Source organism: Apostichopus japonicus, chromosome 6, assembly GCF_037975245.1.
Source record: "Apostichopus japonicus isolate 1M-3 chromosome 6, ASM3797524v1, whole genome shotgun sequence".
Lineage (NCBI taxonomy): Eukaryota > Metazoa > Echinodermata > Holothuroidea > Aspidochirotida > Stichopodidae > Apostichopus > Apostichopus japonicus.
Genome location: NC_092566.1, coordinates 4,992,909 through 5,012,821, shown reverse-complemented (window position 1 = coordinate 5,012,821; position 19,913 = coordinate 4,992,909). Strand labels below are relative to the sequence as shown.

The 19,913-nt window shown below is 35.5% G+C and overlaps 2 protein-coding genes across 3 annotated transcripts in view; one reads left to right on the top strand and one right to left on the bottom strand.

The window, feature by feature from the left end:
- Positions 1-1,557: 1,557 nt before the first annotated feature.
- The window catches only part of LOC139968756 (uncharacterized), a 223,241-nt gene continuing 204,885 nt past the window's right edge, over positions 1,558-19,913 (bottom strand). The window contains exons 1-6 of one of the 2 annotated variants that reach the window (XM_071973111.1): positions 5,080-5,151; positions 4,183-4,254; positions 3,314-3,327; positions 2,782-2,861; positions 2,149-2,252; positions 1,558-1,698 (exon numbers count right to left, since the gene is read on the bottom strand). In XM_071973111.1, coding sequence (XP_071829212.1) covers positions 1,617-1,698; positions 2,149-2,252; positions 2,782-2,861; positions 3,314-3,327; positions 4,183-4,247 — 345 coding nt within the window. In that variant the 5' untranslated portion in view covers positions 4,248-4,254; positions 5,080-5,151 and the 3' untranslated portion in view covers positions 1,558-1,616. Of the gene's footprint in view, positions 1,699-2,148; positions 2,253-2,781; positions 2,862-3,313; positions 3,328-4,182; positions 4,255-5,079; positions 5,152-19,913 lie in introns of those variants that run through there. The other variant, XM_071973112.1, reaches the window with a different exon arrangement.
- Positions 5,572-19,865, top strand: LOC139968755 (vesicle transport through interaction with t-SNAREs homolog 1A-like). The gene is made up of 8 exons (XM_071973110.1): positions 5,572-5,759; positions 6,828-6,886; positions 7,032-7,142; positions 7,990-8,073; positions 9,319-9,403; positions 11,526-11,596; positions 13,474-13,535; positions 14,257-19,865. Exons 1-8 carry the CDS (start codon positions 5,669-5,671, stop codon positions 14,348-14,350), a joined length of 657 nt encoding a protein of 218 aa, XP_071829211.1. The 5' UTR covers positions 5,572-5,668; the 3' UTR covers positions 14,351-19,865.

Genomic DNA, 19,913 nt, shown 5'->3' with positions numbered 1-19,913 from the left:
TGCCAAAGGGAAGCTCAGTTTAGATGTGTTTTGATTAAACTTTTTCTAATTTGAAAGAACTAAATAGGTGACACAAACTAAACCATGTTTAGCTTATTTTGTCAGAGATCATCTTTGTAAAGTAAAAACCACTCCCTCTAACAGCTAAGGAAAATATTGTTCTATTTGGTAGATATCCTAGTTTAAGATTTGTTTCTGGGAGTTGTAATTTTGTAATCTGTGATGTCATACTGCCACTAGGATCTGAAAACTTCTACTTTCCATCTACCTTTTCATATTTTCAAAGTAAAATAGTATTAGTTTTGATACTGAAGCCACTGTGGGCGGGGGGGGGGGGCTTGTCAGTCAAGGAAAATTCATTCAGGTTGGAGTTTCTTTACCATTCATTCAGGGAAGAATTGGACTACTTGCAGGACAACCTTTAATAGAGGTTCATGCCCCCACCCCTCTAAAACTTGCCACAACCCTCACCCCCTTCCAGCTTTAAAATCGAGTGATGTTATTTGATCCAGGTATGGTCTCCTGTACAGGTGGCAATGGTAACCCATCAGTTTTAAAGATAAATTTGTAAACATTTTACAAAACTTCAATACTCATTCAAAACATGAGCTGAAATAAATGCCAATTGGGGAAGTGGTAGTTTCCCATGCTCATATCTCCTTATCGTCAAATGTGGTAACAGCTGCCAATAGCACAGAATGCAGCAAATAAGGTACATATCCATCCTGTCCCCCCCCCCCACCCCAAACACACTGTAGATAAGTTAATATGGTGGTGAGTGGAGATCTCATATACAGGTATGAAGTTTACTTAGGTCTTCCACATAAGTTAACACTCTTTTGAGAAACTTTTGAAGGTGCCCCCAAATAATTCAAAACGAGGATTATTTCGTGACAGGAAATAGAACTGATAGACACCTGATCACCCCGATGTCATTGATGTTAATACCAGCAAGCCAATGATTCATTGCCAAACTTTGTATGACAACATTCAACAGCTACACTGATAGCAAGATAGTTAAGTGTTAACTAATACAGAAATCAAGTTATCAGCAAGGTGCTTCCACTACTACAAACCTACCTAACAAATACAAAGTCCATCCAAGCTTTTCTTTTGCAGTTATCTGGTAACAGGTTTTAGGTTAGGAATCAATCAGATCATGTTTATGGCAAAGATGTGGCTTTAAAATGATAAAGGTGAAGTGAAAAGGAGCCTTAAATTTGTAGCTTAATTTTAACTTGAAAGCAAAACCTTTGTCACCGTACAATCAGGTTCTTATATTGACAGTTTTTATTTTAACTTTTGATTTTGAGATAATCAGTATTAATAATTTATCACTCCTAAAATTCAATTTTTTTAAGAAAATTCCTGAAAGCTAACCCGTCATACATTTGCTCAGAAAGCTCAATGTAGACCATGAAATGCTTTTGTGATTACTAAAAGTCTGTGGCAGAATGCTTAAGTAAATTTGACCATTTTTATTTTTTCTCTAGGTGGCTATATTGATGACCTGTAACCATGACACATGAAGAAAGAAACCAAAGAAACATGAAGGAGTTATCTTTTCGAAATCTTTATTTCCATTCCTATCAGTTACAGTTCAAACACTCATTTGTCTACTTCTTCTTGCCAGCTTGCTGTGCTTTCAGGACTCTGTGTACAATCTTCTGTTCTTCAATAAGAAAGGCTCGTACAATCCTGTAAAGTAAAAGAGGAAACAACTTCCTTGTGAATGTTCCTTGACCTTTTGGAAAATCTTAATAAAATATCAAAATCTTATTTATTTCATTAGAACAACTCTAGCAAAGCTAGTACATTTGAATATTGCATCTTTTTTCATATTGAGGGGGGCTGGGCCGGGTTGTTAGAACAGCAGTTAGGAAACTTTTAGCCCCACAACCCAGAATCTTCTATGAGGACAGCGCCACGTCCTTATGTGAATGATAGCAATAGAGACATTACCAAAGTGATTAAAACTGGAAACAATTGACAGCAAAAGAATGCTCAACTATCTTTCACATTCTGCAATGTATTTAAGTGCAAAAATTTACTTCAAAACATGACAAACTGCCTACCAGTAATGACAATAACATAAGTAATAGGCTTGTCTGTGTCTATAATGAAATCACCATGTTGCCATGAACTTACCTCTTGCGAACAGCACTAGCTGATAGACAACCTCCGTAGGCCCTGGTAACTTTCTTCTTGTATCTCGGGATCCTCATCAGCTTTTTAGGCCTAGCTGCAATGACCTGATAAAATAATCACAAGGAATGTATTAAACTTTAACCTGAGGAATAACATAGGTAGTTCTCATAACAAACTGACAAAATCTTCATCCTGAACCTATGGAAAAGAGTAGGAAGAACTTACGTGATTTAGGGACCCTGATGTGTGTAAATTTATCTATGATTATCAACATTTAATATTTTACCCCAAAATTTACCGCTCAATTCACATTTTCAAACTAGCTTAAATTTCTGTATTATGCATTCACCCATCATATGTTAGAAAACCATGATATCTTCAGATAATCACATTTTAACACAGCATTTTGCACTAACTTTTTGGATTTGTTCCAGGCAATAAATTCCATTACAACTTTCCTAAAAATTCACTATTATTTTCTGCTTTCGTATGAGCAACACTAATAATAAAATCAACATCTGTAGGCTACAATTTATCAAAACTGAAAGGAAGCACATGCTTTCTAAACTTACTTAAATATTACTAATTAGCTATAATTAAATAAGTTTAAAGTGTGAATAAGATGCAACTTACACCCCTCAGCCTGACTCCAGTATCACCACATTTTGGAGGAGAAACCCGTTTCTTCAGATAATGGTACACAAGACGACCACCTGGAATATAAATAGCAAAACATTTTCATAATTTCAAAGTCAGGCAGGAAACCTAAAGATGACCTTATACCTGAATATCTAGCATTCATGCAAATGATGTGTACTACATTACATTATTTCAAGAGGAAATGAACCAAATATTTACATTATTAATAAAAGTGGCATTTTTTCACATTGTTGTTTGATGCTATGAACCACATCTTATCTATTTAAGTTAAAATGTTGTTTAACCCCTTCAGAAAAATAACAAGAAAAAACATACCCAGGTTGGCAACTTAAATGCCTTTTCAGAGCTTTAAGTTAATGGAGCATCACTGTTAATTTTCCACTTTATCCTCCTAATATTTAAGGTAATTTCTCTTCTATAAAACTAGATTTTATTCAAGAAAAAGAAATGTTGGGGAGACAATCACAATTTATAGGAGCTGAAGATAGAATTTGCAATCACTCACCTGGTGTTCTTACTCTGTTGGGGGAGAGATAAAAAGGTGAAATGAGTTTAGAACAGGCATGATAAAGATGTAAGGTATCAGGGAAGTACTACTACACTATTCCAAATTTTACTCCAAATCCCCCCCCCCCCTCAAAAAAAAAATACTCCTAATTTGAGGTAATATTCTTAAGTTTCTGTCAATTTGTTATTTGTTCATAAATACAAAAGCTTTTTAATACTTCCTGGATGTAAATACTTTTGATTTCTACTAAGCCTTTCATCTGAGGAATAATGTCAGCTACTGTAATGTAACAGGTCTGACACATGTAATATTTTATTTTATTAAAGCAGAATTTCTGTGTTTGTTTTGAAAACATCTGATACTAAAATCCTGTAGTAAGTCACTTGATTAGCGTAACTAACAAAGTTGCACTACAAAAAATCAAGAAATTTCTTCTGTGCCTTATGGAGATGAAAGCAAATTTTCACTTACAACTGGAATGCAATAATTAAGTACACTTCTAAGCTATCTGCACAGATGCATTAATGGCTGAATGTTCACATACCACAAGAAATATATGATGAAGTCACATATCCTTCAAGTTTTCCCTGAAGCATTTAAAGTTGAAATGTACTGGGTAGGTAGACACTACTAACAGTTATCAGTCAAACACAATGTGAAACTCAATCACAGCCAAAAGGCCATTTGATTTTCACAATAGAGTTCATCAAAGGGCACAATTTTCTTCAGTTATAATTCTTGTTGCAACTGTATTGTACAATGTTTATACCATGATTAAAGGAATTACATCCAATGTAAGATGCACCCAAAAATTAAATATCAATTTAATTTGTTTCAGATATTGACATTCCAAGATGGTAACTTACATCCTGACTTTGTTGGACCTGGTTTTGTAGGGGTGGCGCCTCCTATATGTCATACGTTGAACCATCTTGGCTCTGAAAGAAAAAAAGATTTTTTTTATATGTTGATGTCCAACTTTTGTTGGTTTTGACCTGAGCTGACACTTATTATCATTTGAACCTACACTTCCTGTCAGGCTGTAACATATTGCAATAGCCTGATAAAACTAAAATCTCAGGGATAAGTGAAAAATGAGAGCAACAAATAGAGAAGCATACAAATATTTCTGGATTTTACATGTCATATCTGGAATTCCATACTTAGGCTATGTAAAGGTAATTGTTTCATAGGCCCTAGTCCTATTACAGTTTTACGTTAGTACCGTGACGGTTGAATCATATGCATAGTCCATTTCTGCTCGCAATTTAAACAAATGTATCATATAAAGAGCCTAGCCTACAGAGGCCTATCAAAAACATTGTCTTAATCTCTTTAGGACTAGTAGTAGCCTAGTAGGGGATAGTTCTCACTCTGTATTGCAAAGACTACAGAATATCCACGATTTCAGCAGATCAGAACTTACGTATGTAGCAACAATCAGTGTTAATGCTAAGAACACTAGTAACAGTTGGTTCAACAGTCGTATGGTATGTTCAGTTTACACTAGGTCAGAAGTGTTCAGAAATGGTTAGGCCTAAGCATAACTTAGTAATTGTGTTGCAGTGACCAGCACAGACAGGGTATTTCAATGCATCGGTAATGGTGGATTCATATCCGATCAATTTTCTTGTCTAACAATACAGTAAGACATCAACTGAAATAGAGAGAACTTAATTTGATACATATTCTTTCACTGTGTCCCACCCTTTTTGGAAGATAGTTTGGGTTTGTGAAGATATTTGAGGATATTATATGCTTACACAGAAGGTCTGTACGACCTGAATACCAAGGAGAGTAAAGGATTAGGCAAGTCCAAAAACCGAAGTTAGCTACACTACGGTTCACATGTAATGCTCATAATATTTATCAGCCATTCACATGAGCATAGCCATAACGTCTATGTTGGTCGTGTAATCATTGAAAAGTCTACTAGCTTCAACTTCAACAACAAGCTAGAAAGTGTGCAGATGCCTTAAATAATGTGAACAGTGTGAGATTTGAGTTAACTTAAAAATTAATTTTAATCCTTAAAAGCACAAATTATGTATATAATATTTTAATTGTAAATAATATTGCTACTAATTGATTAGTTTAGGTGTCATAGTAGCATTTTGCAACATCTAACAACAGTATTACCAACTTACAGTGTTTAACGTTCCAAGCAGACACGGGTGCAGAGCAAAATGTCAACAACAAATGCTGATGAAAAATTGCTAATGTATACCGATTCTAAATGTGTAGGTTTTTCTCACCGTTTACCGTTCAACTGTCGTAGAGACAGGCGCAGTCATCTATCACTGTTAGAGAGACCCATTACAACATTCTTTCGAGAAGAAACAGAACACGAAAATGAGTGCAATGGAGGAATTCGAAAACCAGTTTGGCATTCTGTCGGCGGAAATAACGTCCAAAATCAATCAAGTTCCCAACCTAAGTGGAGGTGATTGCATACCTTGTAATGTTTCGTCGAACGTCAAGCCAGGCTAACGTTAGGCTCCAACTCTGGATAGTAATTTAACGTTTACAAAGCTTAGGCCTAAGTTAGGCTTCAACAAACTGTTAATCATAAATCGGTTACATAATATACAAACACAAGTTAACTACCATATCGATTATTTTTGTGTTGTGAATGAAAAAAGTAAGATAATACCAAAAGTTGAATTTCTTAGTGGTACAAACGGTAACCATATGCCCAGAATCCTCAGGGTGATATGGGACCCAGGATTGTTTTCTTTGGGGCATTTAAACTTTAAGTGATGTTGTGGTTTGCCCCCTGAAAAGTCACTATCACCGCTCATCAAAGCTTGTGAAGTTGTGTTTCATTGGAATTAAACTGTATTTTTTTATTTTCCCTTAGGCTATATTATTTAATGCACTCATATGTCAGTGGCAAATTCTTTTCTACAAAACAAGTGTTTTGAAAAAAATCTAAATACAGAGGAACAATGATTTGTTCAGTATAATCAACAGACTATGTTAACTACTATCTTAGTTACTATCTTAACTTCCAAGTTCCTTCGCTAGAAAAAATTATATAAATCTTCCTTCTTCCCCTGCACCTTAAAAGATTGGAATGCTTTGCCATCAGACATTGTGCATGCACCTAGTCTAGACTGTTTCAAAGAAAGGCTTAAGTAACTAAATTCTTGTTTTGTTATCTAATAACTTATAACTCTTACTCATACTTTGTAGCGCTTGGTTGGGGTTTATGTCCTCTAGAAAGATTTTTGCAGACTTAACCCATTCAGATTCAGACTATAAAAGAAAGTAAAGCTTTTAAACAACAACTACAATTATGGCATCTCAGATCATCTACTGTGATCCACTCCCTGGCAGTATTGAGGGTTTATCCAATCAATAAAGGAAATCTCGTGTGAGAGACAGGATATTGAGATGGGGCATTTCAGGTGTGGAGTATATCCTATTCAAGATAAGCATTGCATTGTATTTCACAGGAATATTCCATAGAATTTACCTTCCATTGTATGTTTGCTTCTCTTTTTTTCAGCTGAAAAGAAAAATTTATGCAACTTAACCGAAAGACAGATAGATGAAGCCAAAGAATTGGTAAGTTTGTAACTCATCCAAGAAATATCTGTGTGAATGCAAAATTTTGTTTCAATAAACCTGTTGTCTTTGTAGTTTTTACATATCTTTTCTTCTTAATTTTTTTTCTTTGCTGATAATATTTTTAATTTTATTTCTTTTTCAGTTGGAACAGATGGAGCTGGAAGTACATTCTATGAGTCAGTCAGATAAACAAAAATACACCACCAGAGTCAAGAGTTATAAAACAGAACTGGGAAGATTAGAGAAGGATTTAGTAAGTACTTACAATTTGTGGAACTGCAAATGCAAAAGGAAACATTAACCCTTAATCTGTGATGTTTATATCTCAAGAAGTGTGAACTATGTAAGCCTATGAGTTCATTTTTGACTGAGAGAATTTTCAGCTAAAAACTTCAACTTTCTCAAAATTTAAAGATGATGGAAGGAAATTTGGAAAATATTTATGAGCACTAAGTAACTAAATGCGGGATGATTTGCATTTATAAATACATTTTGTTTAATGAAAGCTCCTAGACCAAGTAATATCTTTTACTTCTGCCGTATAATATTACAGAATTGTACATTATGAAATATGGTTTAACCGCTGACCTCTGTGCAATATTTCAGGTTGTATCTTGCAGCATGAAAAACAAAACATTAAAGACAGTATTCTTCATCTGCTACCTGTTTTAAAGTTACATTGATACTGGGTCAAGGAGTTAGTCAGTGTGTAGGTTATGCATAGCAGTTGTGAATTTTGGTGTTTACTAAAATAGTATGAAATAATAAAATTATGTGCAAAAATCACTTTTTTTTTTGTAGCAGTTTACAAGCCATGTCAGATAAGTTACTCCATGTAGGTATATCTGCAGATTTATTTTCCAGTTCTGATCAATTTGAATTAATATCAATTTGATTTATTATTTTAGGGGAATAAGATGAAATTACACAAGAATTTGTAGCAAAATAATACAAAACATAGAAGCAAGCAGCAAGGGAAAATGATGAAGGAGACTTAAATAAAATAAAGTAAGAAGAAAACTTGTAATTGCATATTTATGTTTTTAAGAATCAAGATTGCATAATAATTTAAGTATATTTTCACATTGCCGTGGTAACAGAAAAAAGCCAAACTCAACTTCCGAGATGAGGCTATGAGAGAAGAGCTGTTCAGCCTAGAAGATCCAAGAAATTCAGAGGACCAGGTGAGTTGGTAGAAAGTAATTTATTATCATTTAGGTCCAGAAATTGATAGTTTATTCAGAAATATGACATTTACACCCTTTCAAAATATTGAAGAAGTTATTCTAAATTTATTTTAGTGGCTATATATATATGTATTAAACAGCTTGAGGTGGTATATGTTCAGTTTCTATTGTCTGGTTTGATATATCAAGGTTTAAAATCGTTGGTCCTGTTTGAAATATTAATGTGGTCTGCCAAGCAAAAGCATGAGCTGAAAATATATTGCTTGAATGTATTACAGTAGTCCTTTCAATTTGAGGAATTCAGTTTACTTTGCTGCATTCATGTGTGTAATGCTTATAGCCTAATACCAGGAGGCCTGTAACACTACCCCAAGAGTCAGACCATTGTTCAGTGTTGACATCTTGCCCACATGAAAGTTATTTTTGTGGAAATTATTAGTGGGCCATAGCCCCCCTGCAAATCTTCTTATAGCTAGCCATCCAAATAATTTACACAATATGTGGCAAAACAAAACGTTACACAAGACACAATTATCGTCTAATAGAATTCCCCTTCTGTATAAACACTTTGTCTAAAGGATATCATGAAACAGATTACAGGTAAAATATGAATAAACAAGTTAGCATTTAGTATTAAGTATGCAGACTAGTTACCTCACGATTACAAATCACTACCAACAGTCCTTGGTTGGTGGCAATCCATACATTACCAATTGCTTGCTGGGGGTGCAATTCATAAGCCATTGTTACTTGCATACTGTGTAACTAGGGATCAGGTCCCAGCTTCCTTTTGATGCAAAGTGGAAAGAAAGAGAGAGATTTCTGAATGTATGTATTTTAGTATTTTAGATCCTCCTGCAAGCAGGAACCCACAAAGAAGCCTCATTGGCTTATCTGAGAAGCAGCTGACTGAAGTAGATTCATATTTAATGTCCATGATTATGAATTGTCAACAACTCTGTAACTGGACGACATACATTAATCTTGGAGTGACTCAAACTGGGGACCTTATGATTGGAAGGCACCGGCGTTAACCACTGAGCTAACACTCCTTAATGAACTGAATGGGAACCTCCAGCAAAGAAATGGCTTTTTTACTGATTAATGCTGGATATTTCAATCAGTAGTCAATGATTCAAATCCTGCCCAATAACATCCTTCCACATTCAAAACTCTTTTGAATATGTTTTTTTTGTTTGTTTTGTTTATCATGAGAAATATCTGCTTTTGACCTTCCTACAGAGGACGAGACTTTTGGATAATACAGAGAAGTTGGAGAGGACATCAAGGAAGCTAGATGCCGGTTACAGAATGGCAGTAGAATCAGGTAAGTGTTCATTGATAGGATGAATACAGGGGAACAAATAGCCATTGGTACATAGAGTATCACCTGCCCATTCATGGTGTACCACTCATTTTCTGTCTCCTCCTTTTCTTGAGGGTATTGTGCAACACTATAAGGACGATATGACAGTTTGTCTGTTTTTTGAGTCGAAGCATCTCCCAAGGATTAGGAAGTCAACAGAGTTCAGTTGAAATCCCATCCATGTGTTGATCGTGGGTGAACACCAGGCTTACACCAAGCCGTCCATTTTCCATGGATGTTCAGGGACTTTACATGGCAGGTGTGTAATCGTGGCACTCATTCCTGTGTCCAGGACATGCCATGTAAAGTTCTGAGCCACAGAAAGAGAGAACCTCAGCATCTGACCAATTTCTCAACTGCTGAGGGAGGTTGACCGTGAAGGCACTCCATATATCATCAGGTGTAACTGTTGAGAGCAAGGTTGTTTCGAAAAAATTGCGAGAATTGAACCAAACCAATCCCAGAAATAACAAATCCGGTGAGGACTCTGCTCAATAGCACTGCAAAGTAACATTTTTGCATAGGTCAAGAGAATATGGTTCTCAGGGAGCTTTAAATCCAGGAACCGTATGGTTATGTGGCAGACACTCTAAACGCTATATCTTTGCCTTCTTCACATGCTGTTTTGTGAATCAAAGCCTTGTACCTCGGAAGAGATGTAGTTCAGTTGCCTACAGATCTGGTTTCTAATTTAATAAAAAATATTTCATAGACAGAAACAAAGTTTTAGATCAATTTACACAGCAAACTAGAGCACATGTAAGCTGTCCATAGAAATTGAAAATTTTTAGCACCTTCAATGTTAGGCATCTATCTTTAACCTGCAAGTGCCAGAAATTATCTAGTTCTTAACCATTAAATGTATTGTCACATTGTGGACTTGCAGTTTTCTCTGTGTGAATGTACTTTTTGTTTGTCCAAGATGTTATAGAAGTAAGTACAAAGGTTGTCGTCTGGATGAGCATTCTGATGTGTGGAGCTAGTCGACATAGTGTTTCCAGACCTTATTTTGGGCTCATTTCATCTTAGCCATTTCTTTGAATTTTGCGTTAAATGATATGAATAAATAATTGTATATTTGCATCTCCATCAAAATGTTGCTTTATCAAAAAATCACAGAGCTATTGCTAGGTCAAAAGATGTTAACCGGTTACTTTTTCTAGATATATTCCCGGTAGAATAAGGGGTACTTGCTTTCCTTTTTGTGACCATGCAGTGCAATAGCTAGGCTTTGAATGTAGAAATAGTATCCAACTGCTCACATAATCCAAGTGCTTTCTGCTGTCTGACATCTAACCTGAAATGAGTTTTCCTCTCATGTGCCACCATGGGTGGTAGGATTGTCTATCTGTAACTCTAGCTTTGCATTAACTTTTGAGTAGCATAGTGTGAACGATTCTAAGAATCCTCAGTGACCAGTGTGGTAAGATTAAGTTGTCAAATGTATATATATATATATATTAATATATAATTAATATATATATTAATATATATATCTATATTTATATATATAAATATGTATATCTATATACATATATATATTTATATATACATTATATATTTTCTTTGTTACTTTTGTTTTATAGTATTTTACATGAAGCTGTTTGTTATGTTGATTTGTTAAAATCTGGGAGCGAGAAAGGATTATGCATCACTTGTGGATCATGCAGGGATGAACATGAGTAATGAGGAAGTGCTTCAACAACTGTATAGAAAGAGCAAATAGTCAAGACCTTTCTAGAAAGGTTGCTATCGATTACTCATTGTTCTCCTCACCTCTTCAAGAAAAAATGGGAAATGAGTGAATTAATGAATGTATGAATAAATAAATGATTAATAATTGATTAAAAATTATATTAATGAATGACTAAATAAATACATCAATCAATCAATACACAAGGAAATAAACTCTCCTTATAGTGTTTTGCTAGCCTTCCTTCACAATTTATAGCTGTTGCCAAGGGTTACACTGAGCTGTTTGATGTTAACAAAGTTCTTTTAAGTGATAAATTTTGTTCTTGGTCATAAATTTGGGGTAGTGTAGAATCTGTCTTTATTCATTCACTTTCTCATATTTTCTCAGAGCAAATGGGTCAGGATATAATGGACAACCTTCACAGAGACAGAGATAAAATACAACGGTCAAGGAACAGGGTAACTACTGTACTAAATGAATTATATATTCTTTGGGTAGATTAAAGGAGTCACAAATTCCAACCATCAACTTTTGGTTTATATAAATGACAGAGATCGAACAACTCCCCAAAACATCTAAGAAATAACATGGTGCATTTAGGAGATACCTTAGTTTGAAAGTTATAGGCCTAAAGTTGAAGCTTAGCAATCGGGGGTTCCGGGTTCGATACCCTGCCGGGTCATAGTAAGGTGGGTTTTTCATCCAAGAGCAATCTACGGTTTTCTTATCTGAAATGACTCTCGAAATTAAAAAGAGTCCAAATTTGAGTTAAAATGTTGAATTGAGAGCCACCTGGCGTGTAAGTTGTAATCCATAAGCCTGTGCTGGTTTCTCCCACATTTGTGGTCACTTAAGCGTCGTCACAACAACTGCTGATTATTATTATAATAATGTCTGAAGGCTGTAAATTTGTGAATCTGTGATGTCATAGTGCCACTAGCAAACCTTTTACTTACAGTCTGTATCTCCTGTTCATATTTTCAAGGTCAAATGTCAACATTGTTGTCGACCTTGAAACCAATGCCATCATAATGTCACGTTAAGACCTTTGTTATTTTAGATTCAGCAATTTCTTAAAAGCCATCGGCATTACAGAAAAGAAACATTGTAATAAATATTAAAAAAATTTAACAAATGTGAAACACATGTGGCTTGATGATGTCATAATTATACTTGATCAAGTGTTTAACCTTGTGTGTCAAGGAAATAAATCTATGATACCTCCTAAATGGAATATGAGTTTTTTCTTTGCTTTTTTTAGGAAGTTGTTCATGCCAGTTATCTTTATCACATAGACCAATTATAATGGTTGGGCTTGTTGCTCCTTTAAGAACCAAGAACATTAAACAGCTGTGTAGGGTAAATTATTCCTGCATCAATCGGTGACATTTTACAACTTCCACATTCGATGGAAAAGCCTGAGCAGTGGGTTGTATTAAAGCAAAATTTCTCAACCACTTAAAAGTTTAATTTGCCAATGTCTCGCTTGATTTGTTTAACTCTTACCGAATGCATTTCCATTCTTAAGCACTTCCGGTTTCCATGGCGATCTGTCATGTCAAATCAAAGAAGATTTTATGTATTTCTCTCAGCTATTATTCCTGGTCTAATGAATCTCAAGAAGTTCTCAAATGATGCATTCCTCATTCTCCCTTACTCAGGGTGCCCTACTTACACAGATGTTTGATTATATTAACATATCTCGAATGTGTTTGAATGAATCAGCCTAAACAGAGAGGGTGTAAGCAATTTTTTTTTAAATTGCAAAGTACTTGGCATCCAGGATGTCAATCTCGTTTCATGATTGTGACCTCCATGTCACTCTCTATGGGATGCAGGCATGCATAATTTGAGCTTTAAAGGGCCTTGAAAGTGGGTCACAGTTGAACGGTGTTAGTCCACCTAAAAAGTCCTTTCTGCTGTTCAAGTTCTTTTCACATCTGTAACGTGAGGGGTGTAGTAATCATAAGAAGAAGTTTTACAGGCTACCATAGCTCAACTTGTGAACAACATACACTCGATTTATATTTTCACTCTTACTGACTGCATTTCCGTCCTTGAAGCACTTTGGGTTTCAACGGGTGATTTCTCATAAATTCTCTCCCTTTCCTAATGGGACTGTATTTAATCAGAGCGTGGAGTTAGTCATGAATAAAGTATTTCAGTTGACTTTAAAAGGTAATGTGTTCCACGTTTGGGTGACGCAGAAAGAAAGAAAAATTATCAAAAAGCCTCACATACACGTCACAAAGTTGTCAAAGTTTTTTTTTATTTTCATCTGTTTTAAGGAGGTTTTTTACATTTTTTTTATTCTTCTTCTTGTTTTTCATTGCAGTTAAAGGATACAGATGCTTATCTAGGTCAGAGCTCTAGAGTACTGAGTGCAATGATGAGGAGGTAGGTCAGAACCTCCTGGTTTTACCATTTAAAATTTAAATAAAAAGTCTTCTCGAATGCAGAATATGAGACCATCGTGAATTTTGAATTTTATGGAGCATATGGAGTAAAAAAAAAAGGGAGAACAACAGAAAAATGGGCGTAGCAACATTAAAGACATTTGTTACACATTTTGCCAGTTTTGCGATGGTGCCCTTCAGACTCTCACATAGTGTATATAAGTACTGTATTAACATCCAGACTGTGAATCCCAATTGACGGGTAATGTTTTATAGTTTTTAATATTTATGTGATTCACTGTGGAAGAAAAATAAATATTTCTCAAAAAAAATTTACATTTTGATGAAATTCTAAGAATTTCAGGGAACAGTGATGACACGGTAGGGGTTATTATGGCAACAAAACAGGTTACATTCAATCAATTCATATCTTGAGTTAGGCACAAGATATTTTGATGGTTATTGCAGCTAGCAGTGTGGAACATTTCTCCTATCTAAGAGAGGTTTGACATTTTTTCTGCCACCGACATATCCCTCTAAAGTTGATGATCATGTCATTGCTTTAGGATCTATAAGAAACTTATCTCAATGGTTTCTTTCGTCCAACCGTAACCGAGGTTATTTGACCGGCAGAAATAGAATAGATGCCTAAATATGACAAACAAAAAGGATGCAATATTCAGACCTGCTGGATTTTTATTTTTTTTATATTTATCTCCCAGAATCATCCAGAACCGTTTCCTCCTCTTCATAATCGCTTTCGTCCTCCTGAGCGTGATCATTCTTACATTTTACTTTGTGTTCCGGGGACGATGACAAAATTTTCCGAAGCGACGTAATCGGTAAGAAGCAGCCGAGAAGAAGCATAAACCCTGTCTGAGATTCAAGTAAGCATTATAAATCCATGTCCTGTCCATCAAGGTGTTAAGTATCACAGCCATCTTTCCCCGGACGCCAACTAAATCTTCCATGGCTGAAAGGGCCTCATAACGGTGAAAGGGATGAAGTTCGTGGTCACTTCGCTGACTGTCGAACGCACCTTTTGACGGCAAAAATTGCAAAAGCCTGTCACACACTTTCGGGTTTGAAATGCCAAGTAGTAAGTTTACCACCTCGTGTTGTGCACATCCATAGTTTGAAAAAAAAAAAAAAAACATACTTTGGAATGTTTTGACTTATTTATGAGAGCTTTTGGCATTTCCTCTTCTCGTCTCCGTAGTATTCCATGATTTTGTGTTTGTGACATCTTAGATAGCCTGAAGCAACTGCCATTTGGGAATTTTGTTAAAGACTCGAATCATGAATCATGAGTGGAAAGTTTTTCGAGTGTATTTTTTTTGGTGTTTTTTTTTATTCGTGTGGTTAGTGCTGACACGAAAAGGTAACTGGGTGATGAGAAGTTCAGCTCTTAACACAATGGTATCTTAGATGACTCGTTTGGTGAAACAATATCACATGGTTTCCTCAGCTGACTGGAAACTGCCCGACTGAAAAAGATGCAGTCACGTTCTTCACTTTCAACTTTAGAGTTTTGAATTTTCGTGGCCATTTATTTATAAATTTATAAATATATATACATATATATTTATAAAATGTCATGAATATATTTTACTGAAGTGGATATAGGTTACTACTGTATAATATACAGCGAGATTAACAGGTGATTTAAATCTCTCATGGAACCCAAAATACATTCCTAAATCTCCATGTTTTGAACTATTTTGGACAAGAATTTATCTATAAACATATTGCATGTCTCCCTACGTGCTAAAGCGGACAAATTGTTGGTTTACAGTCTTTTATCAAGCCAAGGCTTTCTCACACGATCTAACAACAGTTAACCACTGTCTATTTTTAACTTGTCACACCCACACACCCATAACTGCGCATGATTCAGACAGTTGCTCCTGGGGCAATGACAGCGCATCATGTCTACCCGGAGGGAAGACTTCCCATCGGGTGTTGCAGCCACAAGCCAGCACACGCAACTATATTTACAAGATAGTTAACTGGCGGGCGCCCATTTATACACCTGGATTAAAGAGAGGCAATGATTATTAAGTGCCTAGCCCAAGGACACAAGGTAAAAATCTGGCCAGGACTCTCATCTCAAACGGAGCAGAATTCCTTACATTAGTACACTCCATCGTGTAGAACATTCTGCTGCTAGAATTTGTCCTTTAGCAAACTCACCTGTCTTATTTTGTGACAATTTTGCCCATAATGGGATGATCTCAATTCCTTTTGAAATATGGCAAAAGCAAAAGAGCCAACTTGCCACACATAATGTATCTTGGAAAATCAAAAGCTTGGTTGTATCACCTAAATGTCAATTCATTTGTACAGCCTCCAAACTCTACAAGCCACTTTCTATTTTGGGGATTATTATTTAAATCGGGTGTTACTTGCAGCCTGGGAGTGAATTAAAAAGAGACCATATATTTGATACTGCCATTTAAGCTGTTAGTCAGGCCTAATGAGAAGGGTGTCAAGGGGTGGTGGGGCTACAGCCCTGGGCCTGTTGTTAAGTGCAGGGCGTGGAAAGATATGGGGGGGGGGTCTGAGGGATAATGCATTTAATTGCATAGTGTACTTTAGGAAAATTGAAGAATTTCAGAAAAGGGGGGTAGTGGTGGCATAATTGTCCCGAGGGGGGGGGGGAGTGTTTTAAACTTTACTTACTAGTGAGTGAATTGTATGTTCGTAGACATTAGAAAGCTATCATGTTTTGGCGTCGTCTTTCATGTGAGAGAAACAAATTAATGTTACACACTTTCCAGGGCTAAACGATTTGTTTTTGAAGCTGCTTTGCAAGGGTTTTTAATTTTGCTTACATGTATTGTACATAGCTAAATCACTGTCAAGATAGAAAGTAATACAATTATCCACTTTCTATTTAATTTAGTTCTAAAAATATTCTTATAAAAAAATATTTAAAAAAATACAGTGGAAGAAATATTGTCTGTTTTGAGTTGAATCTATAGAATTTCAAAGATTTAAATTTTTTGTTGTTGAGAGTACAGCAATTTCACCGGCAGAATTTGTGTTGAACACTATATATGGCAATTCTGTTGAAATGGTGAAATTATTTCCCCGTCAATTTATAAATAAATTTAAACTAGTAATTTTCTTTCATGTTTTTTTTTGTTCCAACAATTTAAATGCTCAATGCCTATCTTTCCTTCTTACTTACTGTTAATGGGAATACCTTTGAATAAGGTCACTACTTTACACTTTTTAGTGTGTTAATATATCAAAATAATGCAATTCCGAATTCACTGTTCGACTACCAAATTTTAAGTGCAGCTTAGAAGTTCCATCATTTGAAAGCTTCTTTATTAATTTTTTTTTTAACAGAACAAAGCATGTTTTTGGCTAGAATGATATTTTGGAAATGGTAATCGGGTCTTTAGATCTCTTGTTCTAGCCATAATTTCTTTGCTTTGTACGGTATCGGTGTGAACGCAAAGGTTACTTTTTGTAGCCATAATTTCTTTGCTTTGTACAGTAAAGTTGTGAACGCTAAGGTTAAATTTGACAACAATTTCTGGTAAAACAAAGTATTATAGAGAGAAAGACTCGTGAGACTTGTGGCATAATTTTAAGAACGAGTTTACCCGGTAACGCATAGGAAACTAATGTGCAAGTTGAGCATATGTGACAAATTGCTACACAATTGCAACAATGTAGGCAACTGTGCAACAAAGAACCGTAGTGTCATTTCGGGAGAGACAGAAATTCTTGAAACGATTAAATTTTTGTACAAAATGTGAACACGAAAAAATATCCTCTAAGTGGTGAAGAGAAAGTGAAGTCACCAATATCGCCTGATCTTATTTCTAAAGCTGTTCTGAAATGTATGCTGAAATATGTTGGTCTCACCCTTGCTGTGAATTTTTTTAAAAATAAGAAATAGAAGGGAGAAAGAAGGTCTTGTGACCTGAACGAGGAAACTTTTGAGCGGGGTTTATACTGAGGATTCTTCTGTATGAAAATAAAGCAAGTGGTTTAAGTGTGCTAGACAACTACAACAAAAATCCTTGTACAGTAACCTTGATAAGCCCTCCCTTCTAATCAAGCCAAGGTAACCGAATACTCTCAAATAAAACAGCTTGAACGGATAATGCAAAGTGACCAGTTTTCATGCTGATTACCCCTGAAGAGGGTTCAGCCATTTTATGTCTGAGCAGTTTGAGAGAATTTGGGAAATTTCATGAAGATGGAGACCTCTAGGGATTGAAGTTAGATATCCATAGCAACCAAAAAGAAGTATTACTTGTGCAATAGGGGTTATATTTGCTTTTCATAAATATATTTTGATGGGAGTGGAGTGGGTGTGTTTGGGTGGGGGCATGGTGGGGGTGGGCAGATGTTGGTTCTAGTTCTACTGAATCTTAATGCCTATTCCTTAAGTTCTTCTTTTCTTTTCTTTTTAAATCTAATGCAAATTTTTAACCTTGCTTGGAATGACCCTTGAAGTCTTAATCAAAATTAGTGGGCAAAAAAGGAGTTGTTTTTACTTTATTGACAAAAGGTGAATATTTTTCATCTACTTTCTTTGTCCTCTAAGAAAACAGAATGTAGTAATGAGGCTGAAAGAGTTCCTTGTACATAATAATATCATATCAGCTTCGTATGTCTAATAGGTAGAGTAGTTGAGAATTCCTGGTTTGTGATGTTTCACACTCGTCTCTTCGTTTGGACGTTCTTCGATAATGTACCATTTTGCTCAGAGGAAGATTAATTTACCTTTTCTGTTTTGTGAAATGTTGTTGCAATGCACAGAAATATGGGGAGGGATTGAGGGGTGGGGTTAAGGGGAAGGTGTATGGGATATGGGAAATGGGAAATGGAATGGGGGAGCAAAGAGGGGTACTGGATAGAGTACGTTTAGTATGAGTAGTACATTTGCAGGAGAATAAGTGCAAGTAAAATTCCCTTGTTATAAGGTACCAGGCTCCCAGCATCGGTTGAGTGATTCCTAACTTTTTTTCACTAGCATCTGTACTTTATTTCCCAGATTCCACAAGAACTAACACAAATGTATGTAAATGAGTAGCAGTACAGGAGTTAACTGAGTGTTATGTAGGCATGCATTTGTTTAAGTACATAGGACTGGTTCATGTTCTGAATTTATTGTGCAAGGAACACCTTGGTATCTTTGTTTGTTTTTATATTTGTTTTTGTTTGCTATGCATCTTGCTTTTGTTTTACCTGATTATGTTATTTATTTTCCTTTCTGTTCTGTGTACCTCAGGATTTTCTGTTTAGTTTGAGAAGGGAGAAAATGGTTGCAATTTAAATAACCACAGTTGTAAGAGATGGCTATTTTTACTATTGGAGACAGGGCAGTACTAAGAAAGAACCAAAAAAACCTAATAGTCTCTTTTATTCACCTGCTTGAACACCTTTTCCTGATTGGTTATTTATGTTTATTCTTTGTACCTCAGGATTTTCTGTTCATTTTGATAAGAAAGAGGTAATTTTATTAATAACTATTGTTATTAAAGATGGCTATTCCTATTACAGACAGGGCAGTTCTAATAACAAACCAAAAATCCAATTATCTCTTTCCTGCACCTATCTAAAATTTCATATTTAACAATCCTACAGGTTAGAAAATTGTACATGTTTTTCAGTTCTTAACTCAATGGAGAAGGGGGAGGGGATGGGGGTGGGTGGTAGGAGCTAACGATCATTTGAATTGACGAGAACCATAGCCCACCTTGTGCCCTGGCCTGGCAACAGGCATGATGTCAACCACATCTCCCACATGCCCTAACCATGTATCTTTGCTGGAATTCCACCGCTGCTGCTTACAAAGATACACATATTGCAATTTATGTATGGTTTTGGCTTCTGTAACACAAATCCTTGAAGTCGAATTGGTGTCGATAGAAAAATGAGAAACAGAGAGGAAAAAAAGGAAATATTATAGTGTTGACATACCGATCAGTAAGTGATGATGCGACGTGTGACTCCGTTCAGAGACGGCAGTTGAGACAGTTCTCTTAGCTGACGATAACAAGTATACAAGGGAAGAAAAATAATTAGTTACGTCACAGAATGAGTTTTACCGATCGTCACTCCATATTGTAACAGATAAATGATAGAAATTTCTTGTGAGAGATGGTCTAATTTGTTTAGTAGTTTAGATCCGTGTGACTGTTAAAACAAGATAATTTCAATTACTAGTCTTTGGAATATGGTGATAGTTAACCTGTCCGTCTCAAAGTAATGTGTAACATAGTATAGATATATATATATATGAATGATCTTAAGAAAAAATTAATTGCATTTGAAAGTAAAATAAACTTGTAATTGAAAACGATCTTCCAGTTTTGCTGTATTTATTTCTTCATTGTTAGATGAACACTCA

Excerpts from the sequence above, each read along its gene's own strand:
- LOC139968755 (XM_071973110.1), top strand. The coding sequence starts at position 5,669 with ATGAGTGCAATGGAGGAATTCGAAAACCAGTTTGGCATTCTGTCGGCG. Across the intron at positions 11,597-13,473 it reads TACAACGGTCAAGGAACAGG|TTAAAGGATACAGATGCTTA; the intron begins GTAACTACTGTA and ends TTTTCATTGCAG. Across the intron at positions 13,536-14,256 it reads CTGAGTGCAATGATGAGGAG|AATCATCCAGAACCGTTTCC; the intron begins GTAGGTCAGAAC and ends TTTATCTCCCAG.